The sequence below is a fragment of the Pipra filicauda genome, unplaced genomic scaffold (assembly GCF_003945595.2).
Source record: "Pipra filicauda isolate LSUMZ 115617 unplaced genomic scaffold, ASM394559v2 scaffold362_size804934_pilon, whole genome shotgun sequence".
Classification (NCBI taxonomy): Eukaryota; Metazoa; Chordata; class Aves; order Passeriformes; family Pipridae; genus Pipra; species Pipra filicauda.
The window spans coordinates 532,697-544,864 of record NW_024104490.1 but is presented as its reverse complement, the minus strand read 5'-3'; the positions used below and the strand labels follow the sequence as shown (position 1 = coordinate 544,864).

Below are 12,168 nucleotides of genomic sequence, written 5' to 3'. Positions count from 1 at the left end.
GACCTCGCTGCCACTGTCCAAGCTTGCTTGGCCCCGGCAGATGAACCTCAGGATTAAAGGGTGGGCTCAGTTCAGCGCACACTGTGTCTCACCTAAAAAATCCACTGCGCAGGCTCAAAGGGTAAATGACCTTTCCCAAATCTTCACTTGCGAAGACTGGCCATGATGATGATGATGATGATGATGATGATATCTCAACATGCAAAAACCATTTCAGATTCTGGAGAGAACTTCATAAGCATATAAACATATTCTAGACTTTACATATACATATTGATATACAACTCATGTATATTTTGCTATATTTTCTCTCCACTGTTTAGTTGCAAAGCGGCTTTGGTGGGTGCCAGGGTCAACCCACTACAACTACATACACACACATAAAATACTATACCTTCCCTTTTTTGTTGTAAAAATAGTTAAGATCCTGTATTGTGAACTTACCCACAGATTGGTATATTTTCATTTGATCCAATTCTTCTTCAAGATTCAGTCTACAAAAAAGGAAATAAGAAAATAAGAACCACAGAACAATCACATATGCCACCCAATCACAAGATGCCACTAAAATCATTCAAAAAATTAAACCAAAACTATATCAATACATTACTGGAAAAAAAGTTGTCAACACTCAGGAATTAGTTCTATTTGATAAAACTTAGCATACTTCATATATAAGGAGTCATTTGTACAACAGCTTTTTAAAATTTACAAATCATCTGAACTTCCAAAATTCAGATACAATGTTGATCGTATCATACACTAAGAAGTTTCAGCTGATCTTTTTAGGTAAGAAAATGCCTGAGATGAAAAAAAGACCAGTAGGAGGCAGAATCCTGCTAAAATGGGAATAAGTACTCTGTCCCAGAGGGAACCACCAGCCAAACTTGAGCAGATACATTGTAGCAGTTAGCAATTCTTTGAGAAACTTATTAACAAAATCTTTCCTCCCCTTCTCCAGCCCTGATCTACCAGTATATTACTACCATAGTCTATTCTGTAATATCAACCAGCAGAACAAAATACCTGAATCAGTCTTTTTCAATTTATAAAATTACAAACAAATAAAGTCACCAGGATGCCAGTGCTAAAGTCTCAAAGTCAAATTGGGAAATGCTAGAATGAAAGACATGAATTTAAACTGTTCATTTATACTTGTGTTTTCTGACACAATCTCTAACTATATAATTGCACACTATTTCAGCAATAAAATCCCCACCCATTTTAGCCAAGGATCCTACAGCACACAGAACAGTGCACAGTCATTTAATTTGCACCTTTCACTTAAAATATAAACACATATACAAATACACATAATTCTAGCTCTGTTGTAAAAGTTGGACTGCTAGTTTTCTCACAGTTATTTTCTGCTTTACTCTGAACAGCAGTACCTTTTTCACAGGAAATTTATGCTTTACCCTACTTTGCCCTCTGAGATAAGGCATAAAAAAATTTGGCCAAACTATCTTAAGGAAAGGTCTAAAGAAAAAGTTCTTCCGGTATACACAGTATGTTACAGCACATTATACATCATATGCATCTCAGACTCAGCTGTACAACATGAATTACAACGAAAATTATAAACGTAAAAGGTTCAAGTAACTTGCTTTGCATGACACATAAGAATCCAGCTGGTTTTTCAGAATCACTCAGCTGCCTTCATTGGCTGACTTTCTGTGATCTTCTTTCATCCCCCAATACTCAGTCAGTTATCATCAATTTCTATTATACAGACTACAGTGGCCTTTGTCTCCACACTGTCCTAACTCCTTACAGCGTGTTAACTTCTTGCACTGTATGGCAAAATATTTCCTTGAAAAAACATTGTTTACATAATTAAAGACTGAATCCAACATATCTGCTTCCTGCTTGAACCTCTATCTTTTGAACAAGTTAGTTTTCAACTTTAAAAACATTATTTGAATGAAAATGTTTATGAACATATATAATGCCTCTCTATACACTAATTGACAAGCACACAATGATGATTGTACAAGATTTTTAAGAGTAAACTTTTCATAAAGATTTTTCTTTAGGCTGATGAAACACATGAAGAAGTAACTAAATCATACAAAATAAGTAAAGGGGTAGGTTTCTAGTCTGAATATCTGAAGTGCTTCCAAAAAAATTAATATGTCTGTGAAATAGTCTCCAACTTATGTTATGATACATTTAAGCTGGAAAAATTTCAGTTAAGTCTGGACAAGAAATTACAATATACAATACAAGATCCAACCCATACAAGTCAATGACTGGCTTGCATGAGAAATGCTCATCTGGGTTAGCCCAGTGCCAGGTCCATCTATCACTAGTGCTCTGTTTCCAGCAGAGGCAAAAGCAGATGCTACTCAGGAAAGAGAGTAAGCCTAACAGTTTCCGCAGTTTGATTCCAATTTTCCACCCTAGAAGTGGCATGTAAGCACTACACTTTGTTTCTTCTGCTTTAACTGGTTCACTGTTGCTAAAACGACCTTTCCTCCAATCTCACACCAATGGAATTTTTTTTTTCTAACCTTTAATGTGGAGCCTTGTCAAAGGCAACTGAAAAATACAGATCAGATTACTGTTACCACATAGTTACTATCACTCTTCCATAATTCCAGCAGGTTAGTGAAGCAGGATTTCCCTTTAAAGGAGTCACAGTAATGCTTCCCCAACAAAACTGTGCTGATCTATGCTTAGTGCTCTTTCTCTCTGGTGGTTTTCTTGGGGTTGTTGGTTGGTTGGTTTTTTTAACCCCTCTCCAACCACCATTTTTTCCTAAAGACTGACTGCCACCTTCCTAAGTATGGAAGCAGTCAGGCTCACTGGTCTGCAGCTCCCTCTGGAGCCCGCTCTATAGATGGGAGTTACAGTGGCAAACTGCCAGTGCACTGGCACAGTGGCTGTTAACAATGAGATACAGTTCAGTAACTTCATACTTTCACATCCCTTGGGTGTGAACATGCTTCAGTTTCTTCACACCTCGGCGCAGGAAGAATATTAGCAATCAAGATATTAACAACTAATCAACTTGACCTCATAATTGCTTCAGATATGTCTAACAGCTTTGATCTATCTGTTACAAAGAATACACGACTTGTTGGCATCTTCTAAGCATCATTAGCAGTGAATCATACACTCATAGAATAGTTTAGGTTGGAAGGAATCCTAAAGATCATCTAGTAGCAAAGACTGACCGAGCAAAAGATTGTTCTTTTATTGTCTTGTAAACCCAGCATATAATTTTACACTGTTATCATTAAGCAAACCTGTAAATTTCCTTACTGTCTTCTTTTACACCTATTATAAGCAAAATTTTACTGTAACACCTTAAGCACATTTGAAAAACAATCTTCAAGAACCTGTTTAAGCTTCTCAACATCTCACACGCATCTGCCCTGCTACTTTTTATTAGCCCTACTTTTTCGTAGCAACACAAGTTTAAGTATTAAATGCTGACCTTTTCTCTGTGAGGGCCATAAAAACTTCCCCACCGAGTCTCTAGATAGAGCTACTTAAGACTATTTTGGGACACAGGTTGGTTTGGGGTTATTTGGATTGGTTATTTGGGTTGGTTTGAGGTTACTATCAGTGCTGGTCACTTTTAAACATTATCTCCTAAGGGCAAAGGAGCAACAATTCCCAAATGTTGGAAGTCAAGCAGGTAAAGCACAAGGCTGCCTTGGCTGAACAGAAATCTTTGCTTGGAATTAAGGCAAAAAAGGAAGCTGTATGCCCAGTGGAAGCAAGGTCAAGTCACATGGGAAGAATTCAGAGATGCTGCTTGTCACAATAGGGAAAAAACTCATGAAGCCAAAGCTCAACTGGAGTTGCAGTTGGCCAGAAATGTGGGCGACTATAAAAATTGTTTTTTCAAATATATTAATGTCAATAGGCAGCATAGAAATATCATTGGCCTGTTACAGGATGAGGATGGTCACCTCACAACCAGAGACAGACACAAGGTAGAGGTGTTTAATGCTTTCATTGCTTTGTCTTCAACACTGATGATGGACCAAGGGTGTCTCAGTGCCCTGAGCTGGAGGACTGTGACTGCGAGAATGATCAACTCCTAGTCAACCCTGAAACTGTGTGAAATCTGCTGCTCCAGCTGGATCCCTAGAAATCTATGGGGCCTGATGGAATTCATCACAGAATCTTCAAAGAGTTAGCTGATATTATTGCAAAATGTTACTCGATTTTTGAGCAGTCTTGGGAACCCAGAGAGGTCCCAGCTGACTGGAAGCTGGTGAATGTTGTCCCAGTTTTTAAGAAGGGCAAGAAGGAGTACCTCAGAAGCTATGGACCTGTCAGACTCACTTTAAGTGCATGGTAAACTTGTGGAGAAGAATATTCTGGGAAGTATTGAAAAACAGCTGAAAGACAACATAGTCATTGGTCAGAGACAGCACAGCCTCATGAGAGGAAAGTCTCGCTTATCCAACTTGATTTCCTTTTATGATGAGGTAACCCACACAATTGATCAAGGGAACCCAGTTGATGTAATCTTTTAGGATTTCAGTAAAGCTTTCAATACTGTCTCTCACAGGATCCTTCTGGACAAATTGTCCAGCACACAGGTGGATAAACACATCATGCAGTGGGTGAGCAGTTGGCCCACAGGTCGAGCACAGGGGGTAACAGTGAATGGGGTGACATCAGCCTGGTGACCTGTCACTAGTGGGGTTCTACAGGGCTCCATCTTAGGCCCTGTGCTCTTCAACATCTTCATAAATGACCTGGATGCAGGACTGGAAGGGATACTAAGCAAGTTTGCAGATGATACAAAACTAGGAGGAGCTGTTGACTTCCTCAAAGGCAGGGAGTCCCCGCAGAGAGACCTTGACAAATTAGAGGACTAGGCAATCACCAAACAGATGAATTTCAACAAAAGAAAGTGCCAAAGTTTGCACCTGGGATAGGGCAACCCAGGATGTTCATACAGACTGGGGAATGAGATGCTGGAAAGCAGTGCCATGGAAAGGGACCTGGGGATCCTGGTCAATGGCAAGTTGAATATGAGTCAGCAGTGCCCTGGCAGCCAGGAGGGCCAACCATGTCCTGGGGGGCATCAGGCAAAGTATCACCAGCTGGTTGAGGGAGGGGATTGTCCCGCTCTGCTCTGCACTGTTGTGGCCTCACCTTGAATATTGTGTGCAGTTTGGGGCACTGCAATATAGGAAAGATATTGAGCTGTTAGATAGTGTCCAAAGGAGGGCAATAAAGATGATGAAGGGCCTTGAGGGGAAGCCATTTGAGGAGCAGCTGAGGTCACTTGGTCTGTTCAACCTGCCGAGGAAGACACTGACCTCATTGCAGTCACAACTTCCCGTGAGGGGAAGAGGAGAGGCCTCTGTGGTGACCAGTGACAGGACTGAGGGAATGGCCTGAAGTTGTGTCAGGGGAGGTTTAGGTTAAATATTAGAAAGAGATTCTTCACCCAGAGGGTGGCTGGGCACTGGAACAGGCTTCCCGGGGAAGTGGTCACAACGCTATGCCTGACAGAATTCAAGAAGCACTTGGACAATGCTCTCAGGCACATGGTGTGACTCTTGGGGATGGTCCTGTGCAGGGCCAGGAACTGGACTTCATGACCCTTGTGAGTTCCTTCCAACTCAGCATATTCTGAGATTCTGTTATTTTAATTCAATTTTTTAAAATTGTAGCTCATATTTTGGGTGGGGTTCAGCTACAGTATCTTTCTTAACAATCTCGAATTGTACATAGGTTTCTGTACTGCTTGTTCTAGTGTTTGGGGGGTTGGAGATTTTTTGATTAGTTGCTTCATTTTTATGTGGTTCCCTTTCTGGAAAGTGAATATCCCCAGTCCAAGTGGTTTGGTCTACTGTCTTTTGATATAATTTAAAATAATTAAAACAAAAAAAAAACCCACATAAACCCAATACAGGCCTTCTCTTTTTTCCTGGTAAAGTTATGGAACAAATCATCTTGGAAATCATGTCCAGTCAGCTAATGGACAAGGTGACTGAAAACAGCTAGCATATATTTACCAAGGAAAAATCTTGCTTTATGAACCTCACTGCTTCTGTAAGAGATAACTGGATATAAGCATAAAGGTAAAGCAGGCAAGGGTGCATACCTTGAATCTGGCAAGGTATTCAAGATGGTCTTCCATCTCCTTCTTGCGAAAGAGTTGAAATCTGAATTGAAAATTAGATAAATTGTCTGGAAAATTGGCTGGATGGTGAGGCTGAAGGGGTGATGATCTGTCATGTGGAGTACAACTGGCAGCTAGCACCTATAAGCATTCCTCAGGGATCCATAACAGAGCTTGTACTGTTTACTGTCTTCATTAACAACCTCAAAGAAGTGTTAGAGTGCCTCACAGCAAGTTCACAAATGATATAAAATTGAGGGAAGTAACTGAGGGCTCACTAGAGGCCTGGACCACTGCTCACAGAGATTTCATAGGAAGGAAAAAAATGGCCTGATGGGAAGTTAATGAAGTTAAGGCAAAGTCCTGTTAGAATAGCTGCTTGCAACAGGACATGCTAGAAGACCAACTGGCTAGAGAGCAGCTTTGCAGAAAAAATAGGGTCCTTTGGAGCAACATGCTGAACATCAGGTAGTGACAGGCCTTTGTGGTGAAGGCTAACAACATGACAGCTATATAGGCAAGAGTCAGTCAATTTACAGAATCGATTCTATTTCAGCCCTTGTGAGACAGCACATGTGGCTGTGTCTTGTTTTAGGCTCTTCCAAGAAAGACATTGACCTAAACAGATTAGGTCTAGCAAAGGGGTACCACAGTAGTCAGGGGTCGGGCACATGATTTATTGATTTATGACAACAAGGTGAAAGAAAACCACCCAATCCCAACACCCACTATACTTAAAAGAGTTCCTTTACTGCAGGACCACTCTTGGTGCAAGAGGACATTATCACATCAGCTAGATAACAGGTCTCATATTCATGGTCTCATCTAAGAGACTAAATTCCTCCTGGCAACTTCTTTTTGCAAGAGTTACGCTCTTCGTGGTTGCACATATAAAATGTCTTATATGTAGAAAATCATACATGTCCCACTAAAACAAACGGAATAAATTGCATGCCACTGGGGGACTCCTACCTGCATCCTCAGTTTAATTTTTTTTAAGTCTTGGGAAGTTAACATAGGTTAGCCTCCCCTTTAGAACCAATTACTGTCATCCTATCCTATTTTATCCTATCCTAATTAGTCACTTAGTTGGTTTCTTTTATTATTTCTAATCTGAAGCCTGACAATCTTCTGTTCACTAACTTTTTAAGTTTTGAATGCAAATATTAGGCCACTCATGGTCAAAATGTTTGCATTTTGAAGACAACTTCTAAGTATTTAATTCATTTCAAAACAGATTCTATACTGATTTCTAATCAAACTTTTTTTCTTGAAAAACAACATAATAAAACAAAACCTTTAAACTACTCAAGCTAGAACTTGTAAAAAAGGGAAAAAAGCACCTGTATATGCATTATAACAAGAAATATACATCTAGTTCAGTTCTCTAAAATTAGCCACAAAAGTACTGTAGCCTGCACTTTTTGTTACAAGAGAGTAGCTGAACAAAAAGGGGGATAGGATGTAATGTGGTGTTCTTGAAGAGTACAGCTCTTTGTAGAGCCTGTATAATTACTACTTTCCCCAATAACAAGAAGCACTGAAGAAGGTTCAAGTATGAGTTTTCTAAGGAGCAAGAAGGGACTCTGAGGAATTCAAGGTAACTGAAGAAGCCACAGAAAACTACTGATGTATAATGCAACACTGACAGAAATTACTTAACCTGAAAGAACTAGTGGCAAAAAGCCAGGGTGGGGGGAAATAGTTGCATTCCGGCCTTTCATTTACACCATTGTCTCCCTCACTGTCTCACACAGATGTGCCAACTTAATAGGTAAGAACTGTTTTATTTTTATGAAATTCTTCTCCCTCTCCAGAAAATAATGCACGTGAGCTTGAAGATAAACATCTCAGTGTGGTTTTTTGCCCAAAAGTGGGACTGCCTTTAACAAACTATGTCTACCCCACCAGTCCTTTAAATTATTCATGTACAACACTTTTATAAAGCAGATTAGGTACTTAAAGAGGCCTGTGATACAGCTGAACAGATTCCAGTGACATGAGATGCTTTCCTCACCTACTGAGGGTGAAGGAATGATTGCTTTTGCAATCCTTCAACTTAGAGGATCAAAAATAAACTCTGTATGTGGTAATGAAGAATACTAACCTCCTAGAATTACTGAGTCAGAACAGCAGCATCAAATTTCAGATATCATGAACAAGAGCTTCCAACGTTATTTTAGCAGATTAATATTTGCTATAATTGTCTAAAGCATATGCTCACTGGATTTACTGCATCAGTTTTTGCATCATTCAGTTTCATTTAGCACATCAAACAACAGGAAGAAGGAATACAAGACACAAACTGAGGCTGAGGAATGGAATCTTTTAAGATATTTCAACAGTGGAAAGGTGGTTTCTGTGTAAAGTGTTCCTATGCTGACTGTAGACTTGAGTCATGGAAATTGAAAAGAAATCTTTGAATATTAGTACTTGTCCTCTTGATCTTTTGACAGTAGAAACACTGGGAGGTGGAAATGCTTCAAAACTAGCCAAGAAATGCCTTATCCATCTGTGTTTCTACATTTTTTTTTCTTTTAGGATTTCACATTTTACAATTACTACAACTACAAAGTTGATTTAAAAAAGAGAAAATAAAAGTATACTTTAAACTTTTTGTATCTGATATCAAATAATTTTTCTTCTAATAAATCCATTTGTTACTAAACAAAGTGAAAGAAATTATAAATTTACACTGTAGATTAGGTTGTGTGTCTTACTTCTGTTGGAATCTCATAAACACAATCTCACCATTATGTCTGTTAAACTACTAAATAGAATACTACTAAAACCCCTCAATCTTCAAAGCATTTTGCAAGAAACGAGGAAGATCTAGAATCTGAAGTTCATTTACAGATGATATCGCTGTACAAGAGGAAGACTGCTGCATGTAGGTATCCAAGTGCTGCAAAACAAACCATACAAAACATCGATAAAAGATTAAGGTTCGAAATTGAAATACACACAGCAACGTAGAACTTGAAAGTTTATAGTCATAACAATAGGAAAAAAACCCATTTGGAAGAAAGGGGTTTGCTTGATGGACTCAGAGGAGATAAACCATTGAACTATAATTCAAGAACAAATGATGGGATTTGAATACAATGAAAATATGCAGGTCAAGAGAAAAGACAAAGCAACCTAAGTACGAGTATAAATTGGTCTCTTCCAGCTCACGAAAAATTCACATCTTTGCACCTTGTCTCTTGACAAAGTCAAAGGTTGCTACTGCATTTTATTGTCTCTGTCACATTTCTGCTGTGTATTCATTCTATTATTTAACTCAACTTTTAAAAAAGGAAGTTCCTGGGATATAATTTAAAACAATAGATAGATAACAGACACAACCTTTGAGCAAGAGTTTATCACATACTTAGTGAAGTACCCTGACAACTTATATAATCTTTTTTATGGATATGGGAAGTGGGTGAAACCTTGCAGATTGTTGTAATTCCAGAATTCTGTAAATAAGATCTTATCCGTTGATAAATTGATGGAAAGGAATAGAAATAAAACCTTACTAAATTTGAATGTGTTTGAGAAGCAATAGGAAAAACTGTTCAGAATTATCTCTGAAAATTTGCATAAAACACCTTCTAGCTGTATACATAAATAAGCTTAGGCAAAGGAGATTCATTACCAGAAATACAGATCAGCAATTCAGAACAAAACAAAATAAGTAACCAGTCAGTTAAACTTTAAAAAGTTTCTTTAAACTCAGAAGTTTAAACTCATATCTGCAATGGTAACGCTAACATAGTGAGGTATAAAACCTTTTCAAAACATGGCAAACAACTCTTTTCTGATGACACTGTGGGAGTCTTTACAGTCCTGAGTAGTTTATAGTCAAGGTTTAGAGAGTCCTAAAGAAGACTGTATTACTGTACCCTGAAAATTTACAGTAACAACCTACCAAATTTGCCGATAATGAAGGTTACGTAACTGACATACATGATTGATATTTCTAATTTTAAGAATACGCTAATCCTATATCTGTCTACTAGATGAACTGAAAATGGTCTTTAAAATAACTATGTAGCTCCCACATAGACTTTTCTGCTATTAAAAAGAGAGGAGAAAAAAAAAGACTGGTTTTGCAATGTGGTTGAAAGAGCAATAAAAACTAGCAGACTGGAAAAAAATCCAGAATTTATGACTCTTTCCAGAAAAAAATGCCATGCTCTTATTTATACTCACATGTTGTATTTTCTAGTAGCTTTGCTAAGTTTAAGTGATAGCCCATCAGATGGAAGAAAAGCAACTTAAAGCAATACAAAGCCTAGAAACCAGTATACTGCTTTTCAGCTTTATGCAGACCTGAAACTTCTCAATGGCCTTGAGCCTTCTGCATAAAGAGGTTATGCTGCTTGTAAGTATATCTTTAAGTAGATTTTACTCTGTTTCTTCAGTGAGTCTTTTTAAGGATAAGCATTTTCTTATCTGGTTCCAAAACGAGGTGACCTTCTGACAATATAATCTACTCCAAAGTACTTTTAAATATTACTCTATTGACAGGAAACAGTCCAGGGCAGCAACAGTGTTAAATGCTCTATACTAGATGGTCTGAGAATAACTTCCAACTCCAAGGAGGAGCCACTGAATCCTTGAATTAACAGGAATCAGCACTCTAAATTAGCAGGACTCCACTGGCACTTCCTAGAAGACCATCAGAATCTTCTAACATGGCATGTCAGAACTAGAATCATGTCTTCTGTTTTTACATCCTGAGAACAATCTCAAACTGATTGGTTTACTACAAATAACTTAATGAAAAAAATCATTCTTCTTACTTGTAACATATATACAAAATGCACCACCAGGAGCAGGAAAGAGTGCACCATTCTGTTTTATGTACCAATGCTTTTTTATCCAACCATGATTGCCACAGCCTCACTTGGTAATATTAAAACAAGGATATTAAGAAATCAAGAGATCAAATCTATCCAGATAGTAGTTTATAGTGGTATTTCATACATTTTTAAGGTACTCATCTTGATCCACAACTACAGTATCTGCTGTTTCCAGAATCATACAATACGCTGAACTCTATTTTTGGCAATATAATACTTTTCATTACTCCTTTATTTAGTTTATTTTTAATGCCAATTTGGAACATAGGAAGAGGTAGTACATTAAAAATGTGTGCTATAGAATCAGTTATGCTAGAGGAATTACTTCTGATTTCTTTCAGATTATAGCTAGGCATCAGCAAGACATTCCTTGTAATAGTTGCTTACTTATCAAGTTACTAGAATAGGAGAAATGCTCCTGCCATCTGCATATGAGCATGGAGTCTGCAAAATATACCTTCTTGCTAGAACAAAATATCCTAGTACTCACTATTTTTAATTGTCAGCAATTCTAAAGATAACATCAGGAGCTCTCACATAGCTCCAAATCTAAGGTACATACACACATGCGCACTTGGGTCTCAATGCACTAAAGGAAAGCTAATTTAGAAAGACAGCCTGAACTATAGCATAAACTTTCTCTCCGCACTTAGAAGTTTAAAGGGCTCCTTCCCTCCAGAGTTGCTGACCCTGGGTTAACCCCTTGCCAGAAGACTCTAGTTAGTTCTTCAGCAAACCTCTGTCTCCTGAGTAATACGCATCCCATAAGCCAGCCATTGCTCATCAGCAGCTTTCAGCATGTACAGGTAAAGCAAGCAGGAGACTCATACATTCCCCTGCATACAGATAAAAGGAATTAAGAGACCAGGCTCATGGCAGTCTAAAATAAACATCCAAACAAACAATAAGACTTTTTTTCCATTTGTCCCAGGGAGTTTTATCTGGAAAATAAAGAGAATCTAATTTCTAATAGAGCTGAATACATAAGATGAAATAACTCACTGAGGAAACTGACTCGTTCCCAAGGATTACATGTTTTAGAGACTGCAGCAGGATGACTCTTTGGAGAAATAAGCATAACCAACCATAATCTCCTCATGCATATTGTTGCCAGTGTGGACTGATATCAGGGGGCTACTCCAGGAGCTGCTGTAGTCAGGGAGTCTGAGTCCAAAGGGTTAACTATTGCCTTTTCAAATGTTCCAACGTTTTCCTCCA

The 12,168-nt window shown here is 38.3% G+C and overlaps 1 protein-coding gene across 5 annotated transcripts in view; it reads right to left on the bottom strand.

Moving 5' to 3' along the window:
* CNTLN (centlein) overlaps positions 1-12,168 on the bottom strand; it is a 205,671-nt gene that overhangs the window by 73,591 nt on the left and 119,912 nt on the right. For all 5 annotated transcript variants that reach the window (XM_039384599.1, XM_039384601.1, XM_039384600.1 and 2 more), the window contains one exon: positions 445-494. In XM_039384599.1, coding sequence (XP_039240533.1) covers positions 445-494 — 50 coding nt within the window. The remainder of the gene's footprint in view (positions 1-444; positions 495-12,168) is intronic.